We start from the raw sequence: 24674 nt of genomic DNA, 5'->3' as shown, positions 1-24674 counted from the left end.
CATCCGGGAGATGGAAGCTGGGGAGCTAAAAGCTGGTGATGGGGTTGGGCGTGTGACGTCACAGAAACAACGGAGCGCGGTGTGTTGCAGCAGGTCGCAGATGCGCCGGAAACCGGGCAGCCTTCACACCGAAAGCTTGGCCGTCGCTCGAGACTGCGGCATGTGAAAGCAGGAAGTCCACTTTTGCTTCAGAGCATTTTGCTTCCGGGCAGGATTCTCAGATGTGGTTTTTCGACCAATGTCGTCCGTCAAACGGCGACGAAAATGCCTACGGTATTTTATTGTGAAGGCCGACGGGTGTTCGTTCTCTCGCGTGGCCAACGTGCTGCGTCTTGACGCAGCGGGACGGGTGGCGTCTGCTCTGGTCCTGGTCCTGGTCCTGGTCCTGGTCCTGGTCTGGTGCGTCTGGAGGAGACGCAACAGATGCCACGGCAGCGTCTTCATCGCCATCATCATCATCATCATCATCAGCAGCAGCAGCTTTCCGACCGACACACTCGCGCTTCGGGAAAGGCGCCTCAGTCCGGCTCAGCATCCTGTCGATCCGAGGTGAGGGGAGATGGGCCGGGGCGTGAAGGAGGGGGGGCACGCGGGGTGGGAGTGCTGCCTGCTCGGCTCGGCTCGGCTCGGCTCTGCCCGGCCCGGTTCGGTTCGGTTCGGTTCGGTTCGTTTCAGCTGTCAGTCACTGTGCGCGGTGGCGCTGGCACTTCGGTTTCTGCTGAAGCACACTCCTCCTCCTCCTGCCGTGCCCGAGGGTGGGGCTCGGCGGTGGTGATGATGGTGATGATGGTGATGATGATGATGATGATGATGATGATGACGACGACGTGCCTCCCAGAATGCTTAGCGCCTGACAAGATGAGCGTGACGTCGTGGTTCCTGGTTAGCAGCTCCGGCACGCGCCACCGCCTCCCCAAGGAGATGATCTTCGTGGGCCGCGAGGACTGTGAGCTCGTGCTGCAGGTCAGTGGGACCGCTTCCCGTGCGCTTCCTGTCCGTGGTCTGCCATCACGGCGACGCTTTGCCCGTCTGCAGTCTCGCAGCGTGGACAAGCAGCACGCCGTCATCAACTACAACGCCGCCGCAGACCAGCACCTGGTCAAGGACTTGGGCAGCCTGAACGGGGTGAGGGTCTCCATCTTCCGAGGGGCTACGATGTCACAGCTGACTATCGACGTCCGTCGTTTTCTTGCAGACGTTCGTGAACGACCTGAGGATTCCCGACCAGACGTACGTGACGCTGAAAGTGTCCGACATCCTCCGATTCGGATACGATATCCTTCGCCGTCCGCGTTAACACGCTTTTACACTTTGAATATGTCACACAGCTCGAGTGAAGTGAAAACAAAAATTGAGCAACTAAGGTGCTGTAATCAGAATCTGAATCAGAATCAGAATCAGAATCATCTTTATTTGCCAAGTATGTCCAAAACACACAAGGAATGTGTCTCCGGTAGTTGGAGTGCCACAGTCGCCGTTTACAAACGCACCGACGCAGAATGACAACACTCGCAAGGAGCTGCTGTAGGCCACAACTCGCACCCAGCAGCTCACACGCGGACGACCCGAGGCCAGCTGCTGACGTCACGCACTAGAACACGTCGAACGCAGGAACATTGCAGCGTGTAGGGTCATTGCACGTCATCAATGTTTTGGGGGAGGCGGGGGGCCGGAACGTATTGCGGGTACAGTATTTCGATTCCTTTTCAATGGGTGAAATTGATTTGCTATTCCAAATATTTAACGTACGTGCAGCAGTCGTTTGGTTGTTGTTGTTTTTTTCATTAACACGCGAGCACATTCTCACGTCTACGTTCTGGAGAAGAGTCAACACAAAGTCCCCGAAGAGGCTCTCAAGGTCAGCGCGGCGCCGGTGAAAACCTTCAATTGCCCCTCCGTGCAAATGTGAGCGTGAATGCTCGTTTGACCGCGCGTGCCTTGCGATTGACTGACGAGCCGTTCGGGGCGTTGCCCGGAGTCGGCCGGGATCGGCTCCGGCTCACCGTGACGTGACCCGAACCGGGACGAGCGCTCTACAGATTGGATAGATGGACTTGAACCACGAGGTTTTACAAAGATGACAAACACAATTATGCAGGTGACATCACAAACATCATGCGGCAGACAAATAGGACGGCGTGTTAATTCATACCCGGAGACGTTTGCTGTGTGAATGTTGCCACGGACGCAAACGGGATTCAGGGTCAGATTTGTGCCATGTTGCAGAGGAGGGTGGGGGGGGGGGGTAGCGGCGGGATAAGCGAAGATCTCGCTGACAGGGACGTCGATGAGCTCGGCAAAGACGCGCACGGCCATCGAAGGTCGGTGCTGAGAATGAGCGCCTCCTGTCCTTGCAGCACGAGAAGTACACCGGCCAATTGCAGATGAGCCTGAAGGCGGCTCACGCGAAGAAGACGGAGCTCGACAAGAACGCCGGCAGCAAGAGTCTGACGCAAGGTACGCTAGCAAACCGGGCGGCGTACGCTAAGCAATTGCTACGTAACGAGCCGATGCGGGAACGGGAGTGGTGTTGGAGATCAATAAATGGGCAAATAAGCCAGAAAAGGACACAGGCGCAGGCGCAGGCGCAGGCGCAGGCGCAGGCGGGCCGGATCTTTTTACACGTGCGAGCTGCACAAACAATTAGAGGACCCCCACTCCCATTCTTGGAATCTTGCGATGCTAAGGTCGAGGACGCCGTAAGCCAGGAGGGAGCTTGCTCGCTGTGTAAACAGGTTTTCGTATGGTTGCACAATGGGGCCAAGTGACCTTAAAAGTTCATTCGACCGTACAGCCCCCCATTTTGGGCTCATTGACCCCAAACCAAACTAATGTTTCATGATTCTTCTTTATAACCGAAGCGGTGGACGCAGAGAATGTAACCCGTCGATACGGAGTACGTTAGCGTAATGCGGAGGTAATTTCGTATTCGTCACGGCTGTCCTTGCGCTCGTCACAGAGGTGGCGACCCCGCGGCCCACGCCGCTGTACGGGCAGCCGTCTTGGTGGGGCGAGGAGGACTGCGGGAGTCGGCCGGACAGCGGAGATGAGCCTCACAGAGAAGACCCTCACAGAGGTGAGCCTTACAGAGACGGACCGGGTCAAACCTTGGAACCCTTCTAGAACCCTGGTGTCAAACAGATTGGGCCCCCCCTGCGTGGTTTCAGGTCACCCACCAAAGCTAACCCTAACCCTACTTCACGTTTCTTGCTCAATGGTTCATCTTGGCAGCTAATCGCTCCCAAAGTCGACATTTTGTCTTCATTTTGTGTTCCCTCGATTCTTTCTTTGTCGTAACAATGTCTCTTGGCAATTCCACTCTGGTCGAAAATCCTGTCTATGAACCTTATCACATTCGTAAGGAAAACCCATTTGTGGGATGAGCAGCTGATCAGACAATGTGGGTGCGTGGGTTGCAGCTACGGATGGGACTAGATAAGAATTTAGCCATTCCGATTGTAGAATCGATACTGCTTATCGATCCGATGAGCGTGGGTTCTATTATCGATTGTCTTTTTTGTGAGGAAATGAAGTTATGCAAATGGTTTGTTTGCTCCGCCTCCTTCATTTTTCGGCTTTTCTATTCCCTTCCGTAGTTGCGCCGGGACAGACTAAACCAAAGCAGAACTTTGATGTGGCCCGCTACCAAAATGAGTTGGATGATACCGGTTCTCGACAGTCCGAGGTCTGTTGCGAGCTATGCCGTTCGTCCGATTCGCTTTCGTTCGTCTGTTTTCTCAGAGGTGCAGAGAGAAGCTCCGCCGCCTGCGGATCCCGATTTCGCCGGATGTCTTTCCAGTCCCCAAACGAAGACCCTATTCGCGCCGTACCAGCGCGAGGCCAGCTACTTCGAGATTCCCACCAAGGACTTGCAAGTCCCCAAGGCCGTGGTGGCGGAGCTACAAGAGATCCCCACCAAGGACACGTCCCCCGCCCCCACCGAGACCCCGCCCGCCGTCCAGAGCCACGCCTCTTTCACCATCGAGTTTGACGAGTGCACGCCGGGCAAGATCAAAATCAAGGACCACGTGACCAAGTTCTCCTCCCGCCACAGGAAGACTCCGCCCCCTGCCAAGACCGCCCCGGCGGAAGCGATGTCATCGCAGAACAAGGTGGCCGACTGGCTGGTTCACAGCGACGTCAGCCTGATGAAGAAGCGGCCCACGTGTGACGACGTTTACAGCACGAAGAGCGACCTCGCCGTCAACTTCAAGTCGCTGAAAGGTGACAAGCAGTGAGCAAGTTAACGCTATTCTGCCGCTTCATTAACACGTCAGCGGTCAACGGTGCTCCCTGTTTGCAGGTCATCACCATGACGACGGAACGCAGAGCGACTCCGAGGACCCGGCGCTCAAAGGTCGGAGGAGTAAATCCCAGTATTCCGGGAGCTCCGCCCAGCCAAAACGGAGAACGCCGGCCTCCCCCGAGGCCCCGGAGCCCCCCTTGTGCCGAAGCCCCCCTCAGGTCCGGTCTCCCGTCACGGACCCGTCCAAGCAAGGTCCCCCCGAGCGCCTGAGCCAGCAGGCATTTGTCATCGAGTTCTTTGACGACAACCCTCGCAAGAAGCGGTCGCAGTCGTTCACACACAACCCCGCCCACGCAGACTCTTACTCCGCCCTCAAGAGCAAGCCGGAGCGCCGCAAAGGCAGCGAGCGTCCGGCATCCGTTCACGGCCACGTGGCCCCGACCCAGCAGGTCACGGTGCCGCTCAAAAGTCCCGGCGGCCACGGAGCCCCCCAGAGATCCGGTTCTCTGAGGCGGGAACAGGCAGATACGGAGACCTATCGCTCGACCTCGGCCATCTTTGTTCGTCCTTTTGGCAGCGTCGGGAAGAAGTCCAAACTCGCTCAAGACTTGGCCGTGGAATTCTTGAAGGATTCTAGTCAGGACTCCTTCCCTACCAGGCAGCAAATGTCGCCTCCGCCGATGTCGGCACCACCGGTGATGGTGTCGCCTCCTTTGCCGCCAGAACCTTCAGCCCCTCCCGCGACGGCGCCGCCTCCCGCCGTCGACCCTGCCCCGGGCCCCGCCCCGCCGCCCCTGAGTTTTACCGGAGGGGAGCCAAAAGGGTGCCAGAGGCTGTTGAGGAACGAGGAGGACGACAGCGTGAGCGAGGCCGGCACCTACACCATCGACACGGACGCTCACGACCAGGAAGTGGAAGACGCTCGCAACATGATCGACCAGGTGAGCTCCTCTTTTGTCGTGACTCACGCTTGAATCGCCGCTAACGTTACTCACCGCCTGTCGACATCTCCGGCAGGTGTTCGGGGTCCTGGACTCCCCGGAGTACGCTGATCTGAGCCCGGGAACGCCGAGGCCCGTGCTAGAGGAAGGCCAGGATGCTAACGTCGCTAGCTGTTGCATGATGTTGCACGACTTCGGCCTGGCTGGGAGCAGTGCCCCCGCAGCAAGCCCCTTACAGGTGCACACCAGTGCGCTATGACCCGTAGTGCACGCAGCGTGAAAATATTCACCATGATCTTTTCCCTGAAGGCTCCAGGTCCAGAAGGACCAAAGTGGGTTTCCCGTTGGGCCAGTCTAGCAGACAGCTGTGCTGCGCCTGGTTCCGCACCGCCTCAAGAAGGTGCTTTTCATTTTTTGTGCATTCTGTTGGAAAATACCAGGACGTGATTTGAAGTACTAATAAGAAGCACCGAGGTGTTGAGACAAACAAGCGTATTGATATGTTTGCATGTTCCTTGTTAGCATTCGATCACAGCAGGGAAACACGATTAGTAATCGCAGTCAGCTAACACCAAGAGACGCGACCCAATTGGACAGCCGCGAACAAATGACGGTCGGCGGGCGACGAACCCTCGCACGCCCGGCGACGCGCTGCACCAGAAAAAATGCGACCTCTGGTGTTCTTATCAGGAAACAACGTTTTAAGGCACTGTTCTGTATTATATTTTATCGAACCCTAACCCAAAAACACTGTGGATATTTAAGAGGCTGTCGGCCCGATCGCCCCAGTCGCCGACTGCACTCGTGCATTTTGGTGGCCGCAAGACATTTCAGCCTCGTGTCCACGTGAAATATTGTTAAGTTTTATTGTCAAACACAAAAGAATGTATCTATCGTGTTGCTGCGGCCAGCCATCCGGATCTCGCTCGGTACCCGCAAACGTGATCGTGTGCTACGACACGCCATTTTGGATTGGCCGTTACGTCTGCTACCTTTTGACACGGTTCGCATGCGATTCCAATATAGAGTGGCAGCAAAACCCGTTTCCGTCAGTTGGCAACTCGTGCACGCCACCACACTTCAGTCGCGTCACTCGGTGTGCGTTTGCGGGCTTTAGGAACTGAAGGTTTTGTGTCATCAACGTGTCCGTACTTAACATCTTTAACATCGTCGTACTAGAGCGGCTCCAACTACCGGGGACAAATTCCTTGTGTGTTTTTTGGACATACATAAAGATGATGCTAAATAAAGATGATGCTGATTCCGATCTTTGTAGACCTGCGCACGCCGATCCAGGCGACTGAAGGTTACAGCTACGAGCGGTCAGAGTCGGAGTCCAGCCACAGCTCCAGGACGAGAAGGCTCCTGCCTCAGGTTCCCCCCGAAAAGCTGGACGGCGCCCTCCCCGGCCTCCTTGTGCACCACGCACCTTCTCGAGACCGGGACCGTGCGGACAGAGCTCCTCATTCTCCCGCACACCAACAGGACTCCACTCAGTGCCTGTCTGTTCAAGATGAACTGGATCCAGACAGTCTGAGTGACGCCAGCCGCTCGGAGGACAGACCCATTTTCAAGCAAACGCAAAACCATCGAACTGCTTTGAAATCTTCAGCTCCTTTAAAGGGTCATGAGAACTCAACCTCATCCACAGAATCCCCCATCTTCTACATTGGTTCTGAAGAAAATCCAACCAGAGCTGACTCAGCCCGATTCTCAGCCCACTTTCAGAGGAGCCCAGACTCCTACGCCAAAACTCCCCCGACCACCGTTCTGATCCGACACCTCGGCAGCCATGAAGCCCGCAGGGGGGGCCTGAAACCACACAGCTCCGCACCAAACCTCCAAACACAGAACAAAGATTGTGTCCCGACAAAAGACACCTCGTCCCTCGTACGGCAGGAGAGTTTCACCAAAACCGGGCCAAGTGAAAACGTCCAAGTCAACAAGCTTCCCCACATTTCCAGTCAGCCGTCCATCAGAGACTTGGAACAGAGGAGGGAGAAGTTTGTGGATGCGGATCCCTTCCTCCAGGAGCCCGGCAAGTTCCCGTCTCCCGGCTCCGGGCAAAGCTCCAAGAAAGGCGGCTCGTCCAGCCACGTCGACGATTCGCTTTCCGGAGAGTCTGACGTGGACACGGCGAGCACCGTGAGCCAGGTGAGCAGCAAAAACGCGTCCGTCACTTCTGCTGTTAAAAAACAGTCCAACGGCACTCTCCGAAAGGAGAAGACCTCCTTCGGTCAGCAGAAGGGACGACAGCTCTCGGCCCGTGAGCGACTTTCAGAGAAACGGCGAAACCCGGTTAGCGTTCCTCCCGCAAACAAGGCGGGGGCGACCAAGCGCTTTCAGATGCGCCGCAGCGCCGGCAGCCGTGGATCTTTGGATCTGTCGTCTGAGGGCCAGCAGGCTTCCCGGACATTTTCTGACCAGGAAGCCTCGCAGACATCCAGCCGCGGTAAAAAGGTGGTCTCCTTGCTTCAAAAAGAGGACAATGTAAAGACGGCAATCGTGCAGGTTCTGACCCGTTCCAACAGCTTGTCCGCACCGCGTCCCACTAGAGCGTCCATGTTGCGCCGAGCGCGCCTGGGAGAAACTTCAGATAACGAAGGTGCGGAGACCGACCGGGCCTCTCAAAGTTCCGACCATGCCGCTGTGGCGCCAAAAGCGGCGCCAGAGGCCAAGAAACTGTCCAGGCTGGACATCTTGGCGCTGCCGAGGAAGAGGACCGGTTCTTTTACGGCTCCCGGCGACAACGAGACCTCGTCCTCCGCCGGCCGTGCCGCTTTCGTCAATCGGAACGCCGATTCGGTCCTTGCTGCCAGGAAGTCCTCGGTGAGCGACGCCCATCAGGCCGCCGGCAGAGCGGGAGGAGCTCCGGGGAAGAATACGCTGACCCGCACCCGCTCCGGCGGAGCCAAGTACCCCAACGTCGGTGAGTTTCACATCTGCTTTTGGGCCTGGGCCTTCCGTCTCCAAAGTCCTCACAGGTTCAGACTCAACAATCCAGTCGGAATTCTTTGTCATGTGCAACTCAAATCTCCGCAAGCCACCAGTTGCAGCACTATATTGACTTTTTTTTTGCTTTGTGTTGCGAGCCAAAATTTGAGGCAGGAGCGAGCTTCAGATAGACTGCGGCTTGAGTCACGTGAAAAAAAGAAGTAACTCCAAGTCCCGCAATGCACTCTGGCACGTGGGCAAGGAGAGCCACAGTTGCCGATGCGCTTTCGGCCGCTTCTCGAACGGCACGAGCGGCTTCCTCGGCCACGGCCCTGAAAGACGCGCCCGGCCGACAAACGTTACACGAGCTCCACTTGCATTTCTTCACCTTCTCTTTTGTTAGATATGTTTGTGGCTTTCTACAATAATGTATGTCTTCTTCATATCGTGAAGTTATTTGTTATTGAATTATTATTTTCTTTGACATACAAGTAAACAAGCTACACTGTATTGCCAGAAGTATTGGCAAACAGTTTGGGGATAACCCCTTCCTGTTCCAACATGTCTGTGCACCAGTGCACAAAGCAAGGTCCGGAGAGAATTCGGTGTGGATGAACTCGACTGGCCCGCACAGAACAGAGTCCCGACCTCGACCCGATAGAAGACCTTCGGGTCGGTTTGGAGCGGACAGCGAGCCGAGCCTCCTCGTCCGACGTCAGCGTGTGACCTCGCAAATATGCTCCCGCAAGAATGGGCAAAAATGGCCCAAATCTCACTCCTAATTCCCTCGTTGAAAGCCTTCCCCAGGAGTTGTTAAGCCGCAAAGGGCGGGCCGGCCATTACATTACATTACATTTAGAATGGAGGATATCACCTCCAATCATATGTGAGTCAGGGCAGCTGAGCCAATGCTTTTGCCAATTCAGTGGAGGTGATGAATCAACGTAGCGCTGGAGATTTGAAAAGGCGAAACTGAAACCATCCGTCCGTCTGTCCGTTCATCGCTCCGTCCGTCTGTTTCCTGTGCAACGATCAAGAACAATGACTTCTGCGAATGTTTTCAGGTTTCCATCCCAAGCAGAAGAACTCTGACTTTTCTTCTTCATCTGACGAAGACTACAAAAGCAGCAGCGCAAACGCCACGAAAGCCAGACGTTCAGCCCAGACTCCTCGGAGCGACAGGCCGGCCGCCGCCCGCTCCAAATCCGTCTCCGCCGAGACGGAGGAGGACGAGGACCGGAGCGACCCGTACCAGAACTGGTCCGCACACAGCGCCGAGATCGCAAAGTACGCCGACGCGGATCGCTCTTTCTTTCCATTTTCAATCGGCATTCCAAACCTGAAAAAACAAAAAGTGACTCATTATTTCTTGGCTTTCAAGTCTAACCCAAAGAACCCCAAATTGCCCGATCCCGAATTCTGGAGTTGAGCAGCGAGTTTTGGAGAACCGAGATGTCATCTGGTTGATGGATGGTTTGTTGTGGCTCACCTCGCGACGCGACCAAATAAAAAGTCGAGTAAATCATGTGGGCCCGTTTGAGGCAAAAATTGAAAGACGGGAAATCGCACAATTTAAACGCCAATCGCAAAATAGGGAGTCACTCTGTTTTGGAATTTTCCCACGGCCGATTGAAACTGGAACGACGGAACGACAGGCCGATATCGGAATCCCGACGTCCTCCTTTTCGTCCGCCGCAGGCTCAGTCACGACTTGGCCAAAGATTTGGCCATCTTGGCCAGAGAAATCCACGACGTCGCCGGAGACGGAGATTGCGGCGCCGCGTCGTCCGGCCCCGCGCTCGACACGTCGGCCTGCGCCGTGTCTGCCGGCGAGGAGGTGGGCCCCAAACCGCACGAGCGCTCCAAGCGTTCTCAGTACGCTCGGCCGGCTCAATTGTAAGACCGTGAAAAGTCCTGACCCGATGGCAATAGGTGAAAGTCACTTCAAAGTGAACTTTCTTCCCAAATACTTTTATACGTTAGATAATTGCTGCAAATGTGCAACGACTGACAACTGTCTATTCCGCTTATCGCAGTGCCGTTATTGCAGTTTTTTTTGACACTCTTACCCTTTACCCTTGCTCGCTTTCAACATATTTGCAAAAGTGTGTTGAAAGACCTTTCCGAAGCAAAATAGGGAAAGGCTAAAGAGGGTATTCTCACTTATCGCGGGGGCGGCCCGCGCACTCTGCGTTAAACGGTTTCTCTGTGTTATGTTTGCAGCTGCTTCAAGTCGCGCCCGACGACACCCGGAACCTCCGGAACGTTCCCGAACGCTCCCGACTGGACGCAAACATGAACGAAGCCAAGTGGGACTGCAGAGGAGAGGTCACGATTTCATTCTCTCAGGCTGTGGATGGATGGACGGATGGTCGGATGGACGGATGGTCGGATGGATGGACGGATGGACGGATGGATGGACGGATGGACGGATGGTCGGATGGACGGATGGACGGATGGACGGATGGACGGATGGTCGGATGGATGGACGGATGGACGGGTGGTCGGATGGACGGATGGTCGGATGGATGGACGGATGGTCGGATGGATGGACGGATGGACGGATGGTCGGATGGACGGGTGGTCGGATGGATGGACGGATGGACGGATGGACGGATGGACGGATGGTCGGATGGATGGACGGATGGACGGATGGTCGGATGGACGGATGGTCGGATGGACGGATGGTCGGATGGATGGACGGATGGACGGATGGACGGATGGTCGGACGGATGGACGGATGGACGGATGGTCGGATGGATGGATGCAAGGGTGGATTAACAACATGCCCAGCGGTGTGCTTACGTTCCCTCGGGAACTTGAATGGACGCCTTTGCGAAAATGTGAAATGCAAACGCAGCATGGAGGACGTCGGAGACGAAAATGCACGTTCCACAAATGCACGGCAAGAAGCAGAGTTGGACTTCCCTGTGGACTGTCTCCTTTCTTTTCCTCTTTTGCTTTTCATTTCTTCTGCTTTCTTGTCATTTATATGGCTTTTATTTGTTTTCTTTATTTTCTGCTCTGTTTTCTTTGAATTGATTTGATTTGTTTTTCTTTTTCTTTCGTTTTCTTCCTTCTGCTTGCTTTTTCTTTGTTCTTTTGCCTCCCCCCCCCCCAAATGATTGAGCTTTTTTTCCATTTGAGATTTGGCTTTTTCCCTTCTTTTTTGCTTTCTTCGTGCGTCTCTTCTTCTTGATCCTGCGGTTGATGTTGCAGGACACGCAGCTGCTGAGTCCGCTGCGGCATCTGTCGCACGCCATCCGGGACACCACGGAGCAGCTGGCCGCCAAACTCAAGTGAGGCGCTTCTTCTGCTGGCCTTTTTTTTTTTTTTTTAAATTTGAAATAACTTCATTTTCGAAGTGTTTGAAACGCGTGCCGGTGTTTGCGTTCAGGGTGATGTTCCGCAACAAAGACGACTTGTGGGAGGAGATTGACAAGAAGATGAAAGCGGACGCCGACGTTCCCGTCCTGAAGACGGCCAATCAGGTTGCGCTGCGCTGTCGCGAACACACCAAGGAACTTAGAGTCAGGTGCTCATGGAATGTGTTGGCGTCGTGTTGCAGGAGATCTCGTCCATCGTTACGGAGCTCAGAAGAGTCCAAAGGCAGCTGGAAGGTAAACGACTCAGATCGCATTTGTGTCCAAATGTTCCAAATTGTATCCACACTCGCCCCCGCCATCGTCCGCAACATACAGACTTCTTTTTTTTTTTTCAATATAGTTTTACCACTCCCATGTTTTAAGCTTCGTAAAACACGTCAAGGTAAAGACACTTTTTCGCTTTGTTCTCCAAGTAAGCCAGCAAAGTTTGCTTGCTTCGAGCCCTTTGTGACGCAAAACGAAGGAGAATTGAACGTTGGATATTTAAACAGCAAAATGTTCGACCGATTCATAAAATGACAAAAGTCCGCTAGCTTAACGCTGACATATAATGCAAAAGGCCACAGTTGGACTTCCGGAAACGAGCACCGAGGCCCGGCTAATTCAGAACCTTCGAACGACTGCTATTTTCCACACACGGAGCAGCAACACAGACAAACAGACCGTGCGACAATACTCAAAGGCAGATAAACGCTGTGCGATCTGGAGCTTATAGTTGGGCACCTTCTCTGCTTCTACAACCAGTGGAGCTCAGCGCCGCCACCGGGCCTGTTGTGGCACAGTGCGGTACTACAGCGAAGGCACGCAACTGGAAGTTTAAACTTGCTCATAAACTGTACAAATCCCCCCAAATCGCTTCCAAATCTGCGATATTGTGCGGCTGCGAACGACGGACGACGATGTAGTGGGGGTTCACTGTATTTTAGTACACGCTTTATCCTCAGGGGTCCGTGCGCCGCCCTTCGCACAAAAATGATCACGGACCCACAACAGAACCCTGAGGTCCACGGTCTTGCGCTTGGCGCCTTTCGGTCTCCATTCCTTCATTTTTGACAACACGAAAGGACGTTTGAGTGATTGCTCGCTGTGTGTGTGCAGTCATCAACTGCGTGGTGGACCCGGCCGCCGGGAGTCTTCAGCCGGTCGCTCAAAGTCCTCGGACCTCCTCCAAGGAAAACAAAGGCGGCGGCAAACAAAATGGCGTCTCTCAAAAAACGCGCCGTCACGTCCTGTGAAAACACTGACGAGTGTTCCTAATATTGTGCGCATAGGATTCGTCCGCATCCGAGTAGCAGGAGGAATGTGCTCATTAGCGCGACCGTGAGACGGCGCCCCCTCTGTCCGCGTGTGGAAGTACGCCATGCCAACTCATGCCCAGTCTGTCTGTTGTGGTGAAGTCAATCGTTTCTTTAGGTGATCGAAGAGTGACAAAAGGCTTTCGATACAAAAACGCGTCCTCGTTTGCTCTAGATGTTGTCGTCGTGACACGGTTGCTATGGTGACATCCAAGTTACGCTCCCAGCTGTCGTTTTTGTGCCACTTCAATGCTGAATGACATCAGAATGAAATGAAAAGAATGTTCATCGATGTGATTTATTGTAATAAAAAATGAACTCAAATCATGTGTGTCAAATTTTGTCGTCTTTGGTTGTTGCTCGACGCGGCCAAAAGTTGCAAAGTGACGTTGCGGTCGTGCGATTGCGTCCGAGATGAGATGGACGACAAAGTGGCGTTACGTCAATTCAGCGGCTTGAAATGGGTTCATTTTCATGGCTTTGTCACCATCTTTTTAAATTGTTAGCCTGATTGCATAATCAAAAATGGACCAAAAATGTGTTACGTCTTTATTTTAAAAAAGAAAAAGAAACATTTCGGCGGTGTGGGACAGACAACACGTCATGCCGGATCCGACTACAAGACAAATTTTCACTCTTTCACGATTGCGCTATGTCAGACTACTGCCATCAAATCTTGTATTCCGATACCGCCGCGTCCCGTTTTTTTACGATCATTGGGCTTTATCTTGTCAACTCAAATGCGACTCGTTACCGTGGCAACGACAACAAGAGTGGAGCGCGCCGACTGTATTAGAAGGACAAAATGGGGGAAAACGTGCGCTGGTGGTCAGGAGCGGAGAGGACGTCCGTTCAAGGCTCGCCTGAGGTACGTTCCCGTACTTTGAATACGATACGGCTCGCGAGCAAGCCGAGCAAGCTAGTGCTAGCGCTGACGGTCGTACGTAGACATGCCGCCGTTCTGTCGAATCATGCCGGAAAGTGGGTGGAGTCATTTCATTAAAATGAAAGCCATTTAATGACAGTAAGTTAGCAGCCATTATTTCTGTCACGTTGTAATGTTGGTTTGACCCGACCGATGAGAATACACGATGTGACGAGAGCACTGATTTGCGACCTTGATGGAGCCAAGGAACATAAGTGGATACTTGAATGCCTCTATTGACTTCCTGCCATCTCATAGAAGACCCTTCGTTTGTTCCGTCTGTCACTATGCCTCGCTGGCATAAATAGAGGAAGAAAGATACATTATTTCTTGGAAATATATTTTTGGGAGCAATTCATTATATCCAGTAAATGAAGAGGTCATTTCAATAGACACCTTCCTCCATCTTGTGATCGGATCGGTTATCGTTTTTTTCGGTGATCGGCCCCGAAAATCCTGATCGTGTGAAGCCTACTTTCAAGTGATGTCATCGTTTTCTGTTTTAGTTTTCAAGATGCGTAAAAGTGACACCAGTAATGTGTGTGTGTGTTACATAGAGCTTGTATTTAATTTCTTGAGCTACGGTATCTCATCAAATTTAACACACCCTCACATTTTTGTAAATATTTGATTGTGATTCTTTTCGCGACTTTGCGACAATGTCACGTCGTCTGTGTACAGCTCGTATAACAGTGTCCATTTTCTGGCTCCTCAAAGTCATTCAACACCAAACCGTTCGTGTCTACACCAGCGAAAAACAATCAACAGACCTCGCCGCGGTCCGCCGAAGAAGTTGTGCGTGCTCAGTGTCATCTCCAGAAGTTGACATTTGCAGTCCTAGAAGGAGGCCGCCACTGGGGGGCGCTACACTTTACTGAGCAAGTCAGTGTCAGGGCACATGTAGACAAACGTGCATTCACACTTGCGGACAATTTGAATGTTAGCATGCTAACATGTTTTGGGAACGTGGGAGGAAAAAGCCACTCGAGCGCGATGACCATCCCAACTGTGCTGCCAATTATAATGCCTGCATCTGAACAATTAGTCATGAGATGTTCAGGAAGAAGAAGTTGGGGGATGGAGAAGAACCCAGAAGGAGTGAGCTGAAGTTCACAGGACGGTTCGGGAAGAACCTCAGGCCACGGGAACCCAAAACGGGTCAGAAGCAGCACGTGAACCCTGAGAATAGGAACGCGCGTCACAGACGAGAAGCTGACAAGAAGTGCTCGTTCTCTTCATGTCATACAGAGGAGGCGGAGTCAGAGGACCCAAACAGGAAGTTGTCAGGAAGGGAGGAGGACCTGGAGGAGACCGGCAAGAAGTTGTCGGTCCGGGAGGAGAAGCTCTTGAGTCGGAGGCGGCCGAGGATCGGCCCCGGCGAGACCTGGAGGTCCCGAAGCCACGGATCCTGACGGTGGTCCAGCAGCGCTTCACTTGTGACTCGGACGGCCTCAGGTGCGGCCTCAGGTGCGGCCTCAGGTGCGGCCACAGGTGCGGCCTGACGAGCGGCGTGTCCGTCATGCGCCTGCAGGAGAGTTCGGACCGGCACCGGGCTAGCGGCGGCAGCCCGCGGTGGCGGCCTCTCAAATGTCTCGGCGCTCACAACGCGGTGCTCGCCAACGTGGCCGAGTCTAGGCTGGCGGAGGCCGCCCGGGACGGGGCCGCCGGACTCTCCACGGCCGTCAAGAGGCAGGTGAATGCGAGGGTGTGACGTTACTTCCTGTTTGCACAGACCAAAACAGCAAACTTTTTCCCTTCCGCTGTATCTGTGAGGTTGAATGTGTGTGTGCCTTTGAAAGGCGGGGCTGGCTTGTTGTTGAGTGACGTGGAAGTCAGCCAATGAGAATGTACAGTTGGCTGGCTAAACCGTCATCCACTGTGCGCGTAGAGCGCTGGCGTCAGTTGAAGCCGTCGGCAGGTCAGCTAACTGTATTTTGATAGCGTTTGTTCAATAAAGCGAGTGAAAGCACCAACGGTTGGTTCCATCCTCCCTCTATCCAAACCACCTGTTATGGATAATATTTCCATGACAACATGATGTTGTTACCATGACAATGTAGAAACAAACAATGTAGAAACAAACAGGCCAAGTTACCGTGACAATGCAATGACAGACACACCTCCTCACCATGACAATATGACCACACACACGCTCACCTGGTTGCCATGACAATTTGACAACAAACGCACAAGGTTACTATTACAACTAGTGACCATGACAGTGTGATGACAAATGCCTGGTTACCATGACAACAAACACACGTGGTTGCCATGAGGACATAGCTACACACACACACACACACACACGGTTGCATTGACAATGTGACCCAAACAACGTGTGCACGTCCCCCTCAGCGAGCCGGCGCCGCTCGCCCTCAAGTCGGACCTCTCGCCGGGTGCCGTTCGCTCCATCAGGCGCGCTGTCGAGGAGGAACTCGCCTGCACCGATCAGAGGCCGGCGTTCTTGTCTGGCCTCAAAGACAACATATGGGTCAGAACCAGAACCCCTCGGACTGATGCGACTCGATTGCTTCCATTTTCAAAGCCACCACCAGATTTTGGACAGCACAAATTGTGTGTGATAAATTGCTGACTTTTGATTTCTGTTACCGAGTTTGACGGAAATGATTAAAAGTGAAGACATCAAATGATTGATTTTTCGTCAGAAGACTTATAGTCACGATTCATTAGATTGCACTTGAATGCGTCAGACAGTCAATCGAGTAAGAAAAGTGGTGTGTGTGTGTGCGCGTGCGCGTCCAATAAAGACTTGGTGTTTCACAGACTTTATTATCATCATCATAATTATTATGATTTTTATCATTATTATTGTTATTATGGGATATTTCAGCTGCTCCAAACGGGAACTAGAAAATCAAGGAGTGTCAGACTTCTACGTGGCTCACTAACATCCCGTAAATCAGCTTCTGCTTAACGTGGGAGGCAGGGTGGGGGGTCTAGGGGGTCAGGGGTCGGCGTGGTAACGGGCGTGACAGGTTACGTGAGGGGTGCGAGGTGTCACAGGCGAAAGGTTCACTTCTGCTCGGGCATCAAGTCGTCGATGGCTTCGTCGGCCTCCAGGCGTTTCTCCATGTCCACCAGAAGGTTGACGCCATCCACCACCATCTGGACCAGTTCCACTTCAGAAAAACCCAAGCGGTCCGCGTTGGAGATGTCAAAGACGCCGCCCACCGCCGCCGTGTCCACGCCCCCTGCAAAAACCACAAGAGCGCTTGAGACGGCCAGCTAAAGGTCCTCTGGATGAGGTACGCCCACTGAGATCCCTCACCAAATGTCCCTCTGCCGGAGTCCCCTCATCAAAGGTCACCCCCTGAGGTCTCCCAACCTAAGTTCACCTCACCAAGGTCTCCTCACCAAAGGTCCCCCATCTGAGTTCCCCCATCAAAGGTCTCTCGGCCGAGGCCCCCCCCCCCCCACCCGATACCCCCTGCGAGGTCACTCACCAAAGATCCTCCCACCAAAGTTCCCACAGCTAAGGGACCCCCACTAAATATCCCTCTGCCGAAGTCCCGTCACCAAAAGCCCCCCCCCCCCCCGGGGTGCCCCCACCTAAGGTTTGCCTCGCGTTTGCCCCTGCAAAGGCCCTTCGCCAAAGATCCCGCTCAAGTTCCCCCAGCCTAGTTCCCACACCACAAGTCCTATGGCAGGGCTCCCCCCTCTTCTCGAGACCCCCCCAGCATCGGTCCCCTGACGACAGTCCTACCTGTGCCTCTCTTCTGCAGCCTTAGACGTTTGAGAACTTCCCCGAAGAGCTCGTTCTTGCTAAGGTTGGGGAGTTTGACGTGGACGCCGGCGCGCAGGCCGGTCCCCAGGTTGGACGGGCAGGTGAGGACGTAGCCCAGGTGCTCATTCCACATGAACTCGTGACTTCGCTCCTTGAAGAGCGACTCGATCTGCACCACAAGACGGATGGGACACGTGAGGTGCGAGGGCTCGTACGGATTGATCGATTAGTCGTCTAGTCCACGATGAGGTTTAGAGCGTGATGTCACTATATTTGACTAATATAGTGGTAGGAAATCAGCAGACCAAAGTGATGGAACGGGGCAATAAAATGAGACCAGATCCACCAGATCAGTGCCGATACATTCAAAATGGTTTGTTTTATTTTGGTTGACTTTGCAGTATTTCTTAGCTTTGTAACGTTCTTCTAATCCTATAAACTGACTGTGATTGGCATGAACAGGGCCCAAAGCGATTCAGCGGACCCCCGCAATTGGTGGGTTAGGGACACACACACTTTATTGACGAAAGTATCGGCTCACCTGCCTTGACTCACATATGAATTTAAGTGACATCCCATTCTAAATCCATAGGGTTTCATATGACATCGGTCCACCCTTTACAGCTATAACATCTTCAACTCTTGGAGAAAGGCTTTCCGCAAGGTTTAGGAGTGAGTTTGTGGGAATTTTTGCCAATTTTTCCAGGCGCTTACAGTATTTGTGAAGTTATACACTGATGTTGGGCGGGAAGGCGTGGCTCTCAGTGTCCGCTGTAATTCACCCAAAGGTGTTCTATAGGGTTGAGGTCAGGACTCTGTGCAGCCCAGTCAAGTTCATCCACCTCAAACGCTCTCATCCGTGTCTTCATGAACCTTGCTTTATGCACAGTCATGTTGGAACAGGCCATCTCTAAGCTGTTCCCACAAAGTTGTAGAAGAAGAAGAAGAAGAATCGCCTTTTATTGTCATGAACATGCATGCATGCACGTGAAATTTGTTCCCTGCATTGAACCCATCACAGTGAACACACACACACACGTTAGTGGAACACACTGGAGGAGGGGGCAGCTGAAGCACCCGGGGAGCATTTCGGGGTATTAGTGTCTTGCTCAAGGACACCACAGTCCGGGGGATGGTGGCGGACGGTCCAGTTGGGGTCTTGAACCTGGGTCCCCCACGGTGGCAGGCGATGATCTTAACCATTGGGCCACGGCTGCCCTAAATGTTGCTTCAGCATACCAGTTTGGAGCGGGCCACTTCCTGTTCCAACATGTCTGTGCATCAGTGCACAAATCAAGGTTCATAACGACACGGATGAGAGAGTTTGATGTGGCTGAACTTGACTGGCCTGCACAATCCTGACCTCAACCCTATAGAACACCAACTTCATTTAAGTTCCCTAGTAAGAGCTAACCTTCAGTTTTGTAAATTGCTGCTGTATTCCCGGTTATTCCCACAACTTTGAAAATCCCCGGAACTGACCTGAGCTTGGAGCCACTGACCTTGGTGAGTCCGGTACAGAATCTGGTGAAGACCTCCCTCATGTTGCCGCCTTTCTGCATGCTGATGACGCGCAGGTGGTCTTCCTCGTTGACCCACACCAGGAAGGTCTTGTTGTCGTTGTGCCTGCAAGCGCACGCGAACGTCACGGCAACACTCTGGACCGAGCGGGAAAAAACCGGACGTATTCTGACCAGATGCCGCGACCGTCGGGCCAATCGCGAGCCATGCCGGACGCCAGCAGCAGCGGCGACACGGGTTTGTCGAACAGGAAGTGGTCGTCGATCAGTTGCTGCTGTTCCTCCTCAGTCATGTTCTTCAGGGCATAGTAGCGACCTTTCAGATCTCCGTCCAGAGCGTCCAGACCTGCAAAGTCATCACAAGCGCAAACCAGCAGGGGGCGCTGCAGATGGATGGGAGGAAGTGGCGTCATACTTTGGATGGCGAGGTCCTCGATAGCGCGCCGTTCTCCGCGGCTGCAGTGAGGCGGCAAACAGAAGCCGCGGATGCTCCGGCCGGTCCGAACCCGAGAGCTCAGAACGTAGTTGGGATCCAGATCGTCTCCGCCCTGAAACCGGCCGGAGCCGAACACTCAGTGAACGCCGCTCAAAACATTCCGCAATCGAGACAGTCGAGAGACTCGAGACTTTGGCGCGATTCGGGAGATTCGAAAGAGGGGAGTATTCCAGAGAGCAGGTTAGGTGAAAACTCGAATTAAGTGAACCTTGGGATGCAGGAAAGTCCGAAGTATCCGCTGCAGAGAGCCAGCTAAGAGAAATTCCAAATCGGTCACCATGGTAATAGACTCGGTGTACCACATTTTGGATGCTAAACCCTGACTTTCGACCTTTCCGGAAGCAAGTGGACTACGGGGATGTGCTTCATCCAAATGTCTCATTCGTTGGACACTGTTCTTCATTCTGCGCTGGGATTTGTCACAGGCTGTAGTTGCCTCAACCCCCCCATTGTGACTTTGGATCTAAAATGCAACTTGCCTTCTTCTCTGAGTGCACGCGGATTTGCACACATTTGGCCTCATTGGCTCATTTGGAAGGCTCTCTTAGACCTGCGTCTGCCTTATCTGACGAGGAGTTGCTATGCCTTGCGCTGTTGCTCGACACTTGTTTCGTCTGTTCTTTAAGTAAGGACGGAATTTGGGAAAAGAGCTTTGAGCTTTTCTGCCTCTGCGGCATGGAATACACTGCTGGCTCAATTGAAACTCTCTGAACTTGTTCCGTTCCATGCTGAAGGACTTCCATCTTGAGACCAGCGAACAGTGCCTGTGATTTAAATGTTATTTGCAACATATCATGGGACCTTCATTGCCACTGTCTTTATTGTCTCTTAGTGTCATTTCCTCGTAACTCTTCTTATGTCGTGCTGCTGACTTCTAGGCCAGGTCACCCTTCTGAAAGAAATCCTGATCTCATTGAGTTTTATCTGGTTAAATAAAATAAACAAAAGAAGCAAGTGTAGACAAATTGGGCAAATGTTATGCCCCAACGAGAAATCAGCTCATCGAGGATTGACCAATCGTAGAAAAAGGGGTTGTCCCAAACAACATGCTTTTTAAATATCTGTGTTTTGTCCCTTGTGATGCTCATGAATTTGTTCTTCTGCCTTTGAGAATACGTTCTTTGTGACCAGAACTGATCGGACTCACGCCTCTTTTTTCTGTTGGACTTTTTCCGCATCCAAAAGAACTTGGTCCAGTTTTTACTCGAGATCCAGAGTCTTGATGAAGATATTGCATGTGGACAAGGTAAACGGGACCCCGACTTGCGGCCCTCCCTGCGCTCCCTGTCAGCCTGAATTCAGCAGTTTTCCCCAACATCAACGGGCGTGACTTGTTAGTTTTTCGAGACCGGAAACCGGAATCTGTTCCTGGATCCAGACGAGGAGCCAATGGGGTTGCTGTGGTGTCCAATTCTGACTCCCCCCCCCCCCCCCCTCTCGTTTTATTTTGAGGACTCAGACTTGTTTAAAATAATACAGATCGGCAGTTCTGGAACCGACCGACTATTCAGTTCTCCATCTGAGAGCAAGTCAACGTTTCGACGAAGCGTGTGTTGAACCTCCTTTCTGGAAGACCCCCTGTTGTTGATTTCATTTGTGCTGCTGTTCGCACCACTCGGGTAGACAACAAACAGCAACAGGGTTAGGCTTAGGATTGTTGCACTTCACCTGCAGGTTCTCTGGGTCGAGGTCGGTCTTGTGCTTGTCATCGGGTTTGTAGCCCCCGTGGCGGTCTTCGATGATGGGGTCCATGAGGTCCCGGAACACCTCGTAGGTCTCCTCGTCTCCCGCCACGCAGCCCACCGTCATGATGAACGGGTGACCTGAGCGTCCAAAGATAACTTGAGTTGGTTGGATGCAGTCACTGGCGAACTCACCCACGAATAGCGGGGACGCTTTATTTCCAGCCAGATCAACTGGAGTCCAATTAAGAGGCAGAAAGCGGCGCTAAAGCCGCAGATCCAATTAAAGTTTCTAATCGGGGAGTCAAGCGAGTTCATTTGGGTTTCGAGGATGCCGGCGTTTACCTGGATTGTCCACGCCCGTCTGGATGGTGTCGTCCAGGGTGAAGCCGCTGGGTGTCTCCTTGTCCCGCAGCTGGGCGTACATTTCGGGCGTCAACACCTTGGCCATGTGGTTGTTGTGCTGGCTCAGGTCGGGGAACTCCTGCTCGGCCGAGTAGTTCATCTTCATCTTGTTGTGCGTGTTCCCGAAAGGCATGGCGACTGCTGGCGCGCCGCCGCCGCCGCACACACACACACACACACACACACACACACACACACATCAACACGTCACGCATCACACCCGAGGCGGAAGACGACCGAGCGCCTGCCGCGGGGCCGCTAGGGGGCATCCGAGGGCACGTCAACGTAGCCTGGAGTAGTATTAGATCATTATTTGGGGTGTGGTCGCAAGTCGTTGGAGAATTAATTGATTAAGCGATGACTCGGCAACTAATCAATTATGTAATCAATCGACAACCATTTTGATGAGCGATTTAATGTTTAAAATGAATAATGCATGACACTTTCCTGGGCACTCAAAGACGCTTTCCAATGGCACGCATCATTCATTCATTCATTCCACGGTCAACCTACTCCCGCAGGGGGCAGTCTGACGGATGCGAGGCTGCCATTCTGCGCCTACGCCCCCTCCGACCGCCACCACCACGCATCCAACCGCAAATAAAAAACTAAAATCGAACTGTCCAAATCCTTCAATTTCAGCCTCTTAACCGTCAACATTCTCTGATTTATGAAAGCAGACTGATTATCGTTGTGTTTTTCAAAATAAGACATTTGCAAACATCTGGTTTTACTTTGGAAAACAATTATTGATCCTTCAGTGTTGAGGTGATTGTATTTATTTCGTCAATTTGGAGGGATGCACCAACAGGAAGATTTTTGAGATAATGTTCTGTTTTTGAATAATACGCCCGTTTTTGTACTCGGAGGTTTTTAGACCCCCCCCCCCCCCCCCTAAATGACCCTTTTCCAGCAGAGGTAAAGTGTGCTGGATTATTTAGTTTGCCTTGATATGGCCTCAATAATATTGCCACTTGCTCGAGTTGCAAACGTTGCTGCACTCTTTTTGTGTGCGTTTGTGTGTTTGAACGCATTTAGTTTATTCTAATCTCGCTCAAGAGAAAATTCCACAGTGATGAATTCATCCAATTTTACTTCATCCGCCCGCCTTCATCGATCACCGATCGATCGATCGGCTGCTTGCGTCCGTCGTGAAGGTCGCGCTGAGCTGAGGCGGTGCGCGGTGACGCAGCAGGGCGTGCGGCCCTCTCCCGCTCACCTTCGCCTTTGACCTTCTCACGTGCGTGCAGCCGCAAACGTCACGCGATGTTCTGGCACCAAACGTGCGTGCGCGCGTGCTCGAAAAGACGATTAGCGGGGACGCGGCCGGCGCGCATTTGCGCTGACTGCGCAACACCTGCGCGCGGACCCGCGCACGCGCGTGCACGAGCGCCAGATCGACATGCATCGAGTGGGAATGAAAAAAAAAAAAACGTCCAAAAAAAAAGTGTCATCGAGACGAAATGGCTGAAAAGGAGCGAAAACAGCGGCTCTTTGTTCTGGCGACACCCGCCCCCCCCCCCGAGCCCCCCCAACCCTGACGTGACGTGCCATGTGTGACGTAATGCCGGGCTCATCGTCTGACAGCGTTGATGCAGCTGAGACGAGATGATTGGTCCTTACCTGAGGTTCCGGTCGGGCGATGCGGTCTGAAGGAATCTGGTCCGGTCCGATCCGATCCGATTCTGCTGCTGCGGCGGATTAGAGCGCGGTCAGCCTTTTATAGCCGCCCCTTGCACCCCATTGGCTCCTATTTACAGTCCATTCATCCCATTGGACAGGAAGCTGCTGCTGTCACGTGACATTCAGTCACTTGGCATGCGGATGGAGAACCCAACTCAGTCGGAACCGCCTCGCTTCGGCTTTCGCGTGCATTTGACATGGGAAAGGGCCGACACACGTCTCTATGGCAACAACATCTGCAGGCTGCTTCATCGCCATCATCATCATCACCATCACCGTCATCATCATCACCATCACCACCATCACCCCCAAGAGCCCGTCCTTCTTTCTTTCCTCCATTTTCTATTGACACATCAACCCCCTCCACTCTCAGCCAATCACAGCCCTCGTTGCTCCCCTCCTCACCCTATTGGCTGGACCTCCGTCACTCGAACACACTGATGACTTTCACAGACTTCTCAATAGGTGACCTTTCACCTTTCAGCCATTTGCGCTCGCCTTGTGAATCTTAAGCAGCTTCCAACAAAGCGTGGAGGGCAGCGAACGTGCGTGCGTGCGTGCGTGCGTGCGTGCACTGTGAAAATACATTTGGCTTTTTTGTTACCTCAACTCATTTTTCTGAATCAGTCCAACTAAAAGTACCTCAATCATTGTGTCAACTTGAAGTATTCCGTTGTAATATCAGTTCAATCAGAGCAGTGCAGGTAACTCAGATTGCTGCGTTGACTCAATGAAATATGAGCAGCCCCTGCAAAACTCCCCGGGACAACCCACACAAGGCAACATGGAAAGGAGGCCATTTTCTTTTACAAGGAGGCCCAGACGGAGTATTTAAGCGTCCACATGAGGATGGAAGTCAACATTGTTCGGAGTTAGAAAGGTGCGCTTTGCCATTCTGTGCAATGTTCAAACGCCTGCCGAACCAGCTTCCTTAAGCTATTATCCTAAACATTACCCTGTAAGTTAAATAGCCTATTAGCTAACTACCTGCATTCAGCGAGGGCATTTTGATATCAGGATTTGCCCAGCTATCCAAGGCAATTTGGGGGTCTCAAAACAAAAACTAAAAAAAACAGGTCAATCCTGGATATGTAAAACATGGTTAGAGCGTCAGCCTCACAGTTCCGAGGACCCGGGTTCGATCCCCGGCCCCGCCTGTGTTGGAGTTTGCATGTTCTCCCCGTGCCTGCGTGGCTTTTCTCCGGGCGCTCCGCTTTCCTCCCACATCCCAAAAACATGCATTCATTGGAGACTCGAAATTGCCCGTAGGCGTGACTGTGAGTGCGAATGCTTGTTTGTTTGTTCCTATGTGCCCTGCGATTGGCTGGCAACCGGTTCGGGGCGTACCCCGCCTCCCGCCCGATGACAGCTGGGATGGGCTCCGGCACGCCCGCGACCCGCGTGAGGAGAAGCGGC

The 24674-nt window shown here is 53.0% G+C and overlaps 2 protein-coding genes across 9 annotated transcripts; one reads left to right on the top strand and one right to left on the bottom strand.

Moving 5' to 3' along the window:
• Nucleotides 1-111: 111 nt before the first annotated feature.
• On the top strand, nucleotides 112-13126 carry cep170bb (centrosomal protein 170Bb). 6 transcript variants are annotated; one of them, XM_061754238.1, is made up of 18 exons: nucleotides 112-549; nucleotides 839-1125; nucleotides 1196-1276; nucleotides 1802-1873; nucleotides 2358-2457; nucleotides 2960-3076; nucleotides 3742-4224; nucleotides 4304-5187; nucleotides 5264-5425; nucleotides 5497-5587; nucleotides 6464-8116; nucleotides 9186-9408; nucleotides 9820-9958; nucleotides 10345-10449; nucleotides 11341-11420; nucleotides 11519-11612; nucleotides 11690-11741; nucleotides 12606-13126. In XM_061754238.1, exons 2-18 carry the CDS (start codon nucleotides 859-861, stop codon nucleotides 12740-12742), a joined length of 4740 nt encoding a protein of 1579 aa, XP_061610222.1. In that variant the 5' UTR covers nucleotides 112-549; nucleotides 839-858; the 3' UTR covers nucleotides 12743-13126. The 6 variants fall into 6 exon arrangements, with proteins under 6 accessions (XP_061610222.1, XP_061610220.1, XP_061610221.1 ...); XM_061754236.1 differs by having other exon boundaries at nucleotides 12252-12748; XM_061754237.1 differs by lacking the exons at nucleotides 11341-11420; nucleotides 11519-11612; nucleotides 11690-11741; nucleotides 12606-13126 and having other exon boundaries at nucleotides 839-963; nucleotides 1036-1125; nucleotides 10345-11037.
• A 3371-nt stretch (nucleotides 13127-16497) lies between these two features.
• ckbb (creatine kinase, brain b) lies at nucleotides 16498-23354 on the bottom strand. Of its 3 annotated transcripts, XM_061754253.1 has the most exons (8): nucleotides 23199-23354; nucleotides 21516-21716; nucleotides 21157-21311; nucleotides 19408-19540; nucleotides 19167-19338; nucleotides 18975-19098; nucleotides 17452-17641; nucleotides 16498-16939 (listed from the first exon to the last, which is right to left on the bottom strand). In XM_061754253.1, the coding sequence occupies exons 2-8, from the start codon at nucleotides 21706-21708 to the stop codon at nucleotides 16761-16763; spliced, it is 1146 nt and encodes a 381-aa protein (XP_061610237.1). In that variant the 5' UTR covers nucleotides 21709-21716; nucleotides 23199-23354; the 3' UTR covers nucleotides 16498-16760. The 3 variants fall into 3 exon arrangements, with proteins under 3 accessions (XP_061610237.1, XP_061610235.1, XP_061610236.1); XM_061754251.1 differs by having other exon boundaries at nucleotides 19167-19540; XM_061754252.1 differs by having other exon boundaries at nucleotides 19167-19540; nucleotides 21516-21713; nucleotides 23199-23351.
• Nucleotides 23355-24674: the final 1320 nt, after the last annotated feature.

This window comes from Phyllopteryx taeniolatus, chromosome 18 (assembly GCF_024500385.1).
Source record: "Phyllopteryx taeniolatus isolate TA_2022b chromosome 18, UOR_Ptae_1.2, whole genome shotgun sequence".
Lineage (NCBI taxonomy): Eukaryota > Metazoa > Chordata > Actinopteri > Syngnathiformes > Syngnathidae > Phyllopteryx > Phyllopteryx taeniolatus.
This window is presented reverse-complemented; position numbering and strand designations above follow the sequence as displayed.

Coding starts and splice junctions, on each gene's coding strand:
- cep170bb (XM_061754234.1), top strand. CDS start 859: ATGAGCGTGACGTCGTGGTTCCTGGTTAGCAGCTCCGGCACGCGCCAC. Junction 1,874..2,357: donor TCAAGGTCAGCGCGGCGCCG/GTGAAAACCTTC, acceptor CTGTCCTTGCAG/CACGAGAAGTACACCGGCCA. Junction 5,188..5,263: donor CTCGCAACATGATCGACCAG/GTGAGCTCCTCT, acceptor CATCTCCGGCAG/GTGTTCGGGGTCCTGGACTC.
- ckbb (XM_061754251.1), bottom strand. CDS start 21,708: ATGCCTTTCGGGAACACGCACAACAAGATGAAGATGAACTACTCGGCC. Junction 21,312..21,515: donor GACGGGCGTGGACAATCCAG/GTAAACGCCGGC, acceptor TTGGACGCTCAG/GTCACCCGTTCATCATGACG. Junction 19,541..21,156: donor TCGACCCAGAGAACCTGCAG/GTGAAGTGCAAC, acceptor GGCCGGTTTCAG/GGCGGAGACGATCTGGATCC.